The 3,726-nt window shown below is 38.3% G+C and overlaps 1 protein-coding gene across 5 annotated transcripts in view; it reads right to left on the bottom strand.

The window, feature by feature from the left end:
- Positions 1-366: 366 nt before the first annotated feature.
- Positions 367-3,726, bottom strand: part of LOC107878284 (disease resistance RPP13-like protein 4) — a 26,969-nt gene continuing 23,609 nt past the window's right edge. For 3 of the 5 annotated variants that reach the window (XM_047415348.1, XM_047415351.1, XM_016725218.2), the window contains one exon: positions 367-3,303. In XM_047415348.1, the coding sequence (XP_047271304.1) occupies positions 1,290-3,287 (1,998 nt within the window). In that variant the 5' untranslated portion in view covers positions 3,288-3,303 and the 3' untranslated portion in view covers positions 367-1,289. The remainder of the gene's footprint in view (positions 3,304-3,726) is intronic. The other 2 variants (XM_047415349.1, XM_047415350.1) reach the window with 1 other exon arrangement.

The following is a 3,726-nucleotide window of genomic DNA, read 5'->3' as shown; positions in this document are numbered from 1 at the left end:
TCTAGTTCTAGCAGAACTGATAATTACTATTTCCTCCCTCCTTAATTGTTAGCACCAGCACCATCAATATCATAGTCAACGCATTCCCACAAGTGAGATCTAGGCAGGATATTGTGTGCAGACCTTATCCAACTTTGAAAGGTAAATTGTTAGCACCATCTTTAATTTTTGTCGGTCTTTAATTTAATTGACCTTGTCAAGACTGACATATTCCACATGTATAGGCATGTTTAGCTAATGGCAGTACATAGATTTAGCAGCATTCTAACAATTTAGATTTAGCAGCATCCTAACACAATAATTAAGTATAAACTAAACAAAAAAATAGAAGAAACTGAGAAATTAAGAAACAAGTTCTCAACCTTAAGTAATACAAACAAACCACTTTCAAATGTTATTGCAACACTGAATATTCCAAACATACATGACTATATGCTAAATACCACAACAGAAACCTTCTAGCGGAAACTACTTACAATATTGTTATATAATAAAAGTCAAATGAGAAATGCATCAAAATAAATACTGCATAATACAACAGTTATAACAATATAAATGACAGCAAACAATTGCACAAACATAATACCGATAGACTTGGAATGATAATTCTAGTGAATTGACTAGTTCATTTCGTCTTTGTGATGGCTTTGATGGTGTTCTTCCAGGAGCGAAACAGCATCTGACTCTTCATTTTCTTCCTCTGGTTTTCGCCAAAATCCTATATTCTTAACTGCACAAGTGAATGACTTCAGCGAGTTGCAGTGGCTTACTTCGACATACTTTAGCCCAGGTATTGCACTTCTGATTTCGTCCCATGTCACCTCTAGATTTGGCAAGTATTTCAAGCACAGACCTTCTATTTTCCATTTATTTTCGTCACTACCCCTGAAGTGGTCGCTCATATATTGTAGCTCATTGGAGTCTTCGATACAAAGATATTGCAGTCGATCTAGCATTTCAGGGGCTATCCATGATGGGGTAGTATGTCCACAGAAGTGCATTAGGTACAATTCTTCGAGAGATTCAGGTGGTGACAACTTCTCCAGGCTCTCTAAGAAAACTTTATCATTACGGTTACCGGCATTAACCGTTAACATCCTTAGCTGTTGAAATTGTTCGAGTACTGTTAGTTCGTCTTCCTCTATCATGCTTCCCTCCATGACATCCAATTGTAATACTCGAAGTTCTCTCAGATCCTTTAGGTCACGCAAGTGACATGCATTTGGTGTTGTTGCATTAGGTATCTTGAAGCCATACAACTCTTGAAGATGGGAGAGTTTGGAGAGACCTCATGGTAGATAAGAAAGAGAGGTACAATTCCCCACATCCAAGACTATCAATTTTGGAAGAGCAGTGATTGTTCTAGGGAGCTGTTTTAGGTCTTTGCATTCACCAAGCACCAAAACTTGGAGGCCCCATAACTTTTTGATGGATCGTGGCAGTTTGGTCAAGTTCTCCACATCTCGAAGACCCAAATAAGCTAAGCGTCTCAAAGATGTGATCCACCGCCATATATCCTCTTCACAAAATTGGGAACTCTCCTCAAACTTGATGTGTGAGAGGTCTAAAACCCGGAGAGACTTGACTTGAGCCAATGCAACCTGCCTAGTGAAGCCAATAATCCAATTAGCTTTGGTGACAAGAAGTGCCCTTAACTTTGAGTTTCCATGTAAGGGTTGCAACAATGTTTCATTGGTCACGCCCAAACGACGAGAGTGGATTGAGGCTTTGTTTGCATTTTGATCATCTAAACTGCTAAAGCTCTCTCTTTTTGCAACTCTGATTATCATTTCTCGAATCATGTCATGCATCTTGCAACTATAAACTCTCCCGTCATAGTTTCTTTTCCTCACCGCTTCAACCAGGCATCGACTTATCAATTCTGATAAGCATTCAAGAGCCATTTTTCTTGCAATTTTTCTCCCTTTCTTGTAAATGAAACCTTCTCCTATCCACCAATTTGCTAGTTGATCAACCTCTATCTCAGAATCCTCTGGATAAATTGCAAAACATAGAATGCACTGTTTTAGCTTGACCGGAAGTTCATCATAACTCCGTTGCAGTGTAGCCAGTAAAGAATCATAGCTCTTGCTTTCATCTACCAATACCTGAGGCAAATCTTCACCTATATCCTGCCACACAGAACGCAACTGAGATTTCGATGACAACAGACCTCCAATTGTCTTGATTGCTAGGGGAAGACCACCACATTTCTTCAGAATGCCTTTTCCAACACGTTTTAGTTCAGGATCCTTACATTTTCCCTTGGATGACGCGAATGCGACCTTGCTAAACAACAACCACCCCTCTTCATCAGAAAGCAACTTGGGCCGGTGAATTTGTTCTTCCTCGACTCCCATTCTCTTAACAACTTCTTCGTTTCTAGATGTAACAATGATGCAGCTGCTCTGATTCTCTGTTTTCGGCAGTCCTTCAAAGATATGTTTCCACCAGCCGTCCTCAATGCTCCACACATCATCCATGACAATTAAGTATTTTTTGTTCAAAAGTGCTTCATGAATTCCCTTCAACAACACACTTCTATCAGACCCGTGATCGTCCTTTTTGAGTTGCTGCAGAATACTCTTCATGATCTCAAGCTCACCAAAATTTGATTTACAAACCCAAATTTTCAAGTTAAAGCGTGAACACACTTCTCTGTCGTTGTAAATCTTTTGGGCAAGTGTGGTTTTGCCCAACCCTCCCATCCCTACAATGCCAATTAGTTGTAAAGATCCATTGCAAGGAAGGATCCACTTTTTCAATGTCCTAGTATCTTCATCCAAGCCAATGGTCTGAGATTCATCGATGATGTCTGATGTCCATCGCACCTTTCCACTACCACTGCTACCAAGTTCTTCACTTTTATATAGGTCAATCACAGAGGGAATAATGTTCAAAGTTTGACGCATATTTGCTATTTCCTTATTGATCTCCACCAACTTCTTTCCAACTTGATTACGGAAATACAGTCCACGTAGAGAAATAGAGGATAACCAACTGTCTTTCATCTTCTCGTAATCTACTCGGTTTTGGCAGTCAATGACCAAATCATCTATTTTATAAATCAGTTCCCGTAGTGTAGAAGAGGCAGCTTCAAGAGTGTTGTACCTTTCTTTGTGCCTATCAACGTCAGCGAGGTATGATTGCAAACTTACAAGCTCTGACTTCATCTCCTCAAACTCATGTTCAAATCCAAGGACATAGTGAACTTGAGCATCAACTTTTTCAACCAAGCCCTTCATTAGGATCTCAACAGCCGTATCAACTAATGCACTTTCAATCATTTTGTCTGCAAAATTCCTTTTCAGAGATCTTATCAGTCAAATAACTCGCACATAGAGACTTTAGACAGTTCAAAAGATAATAACTACTATACTTTAGACAGTACGAAAGATGAAAATTACTATGACAATATGGTGTAAAAGAGTAATTACATATAACTGATATATCAAATTACTATATCTACGACTCCAATACCCCTAGAATAACAATGTATGTGCTCATAAGATGCGCAAAATGATCAGTTCCAATAGAGACAGGAATTCATAGACTTCAACCATGATATTGTGATAAGGGTCAAGAAAAAGGTAATTAGATACTATATAGTTCATCCATTAAATAGAAATTACTTGCTTACATATGCTGCATACAAAAAAGAAGTAAATGTATGACTTATATCATTTTTTTTTAATAAAATGCAACATATTTTATCTATATGTGTAT

This window comes from Capsicum annuum, chromosome 7, assembly GCF_002878395.1.
Source record: "Capsicum annuum cultivar UCD-10X-F1 chromosome 7, UCD10Xv1.1, whole genome shotgun sequence".
In the NCBI taxonomy this organism is placed as follows: domain Eukaryota; kingdom Viridiplantae; phylum Streptophyta; class Magnoliopsida; order Solanales; family Solanaceae; genus Capsicum; species Capsicum annuum.
The sequence above is the reverse complement of the archived record's forward strand: the minus strand, read 5'-3'. Positions and strand labels throughout refer to the sequence as shown.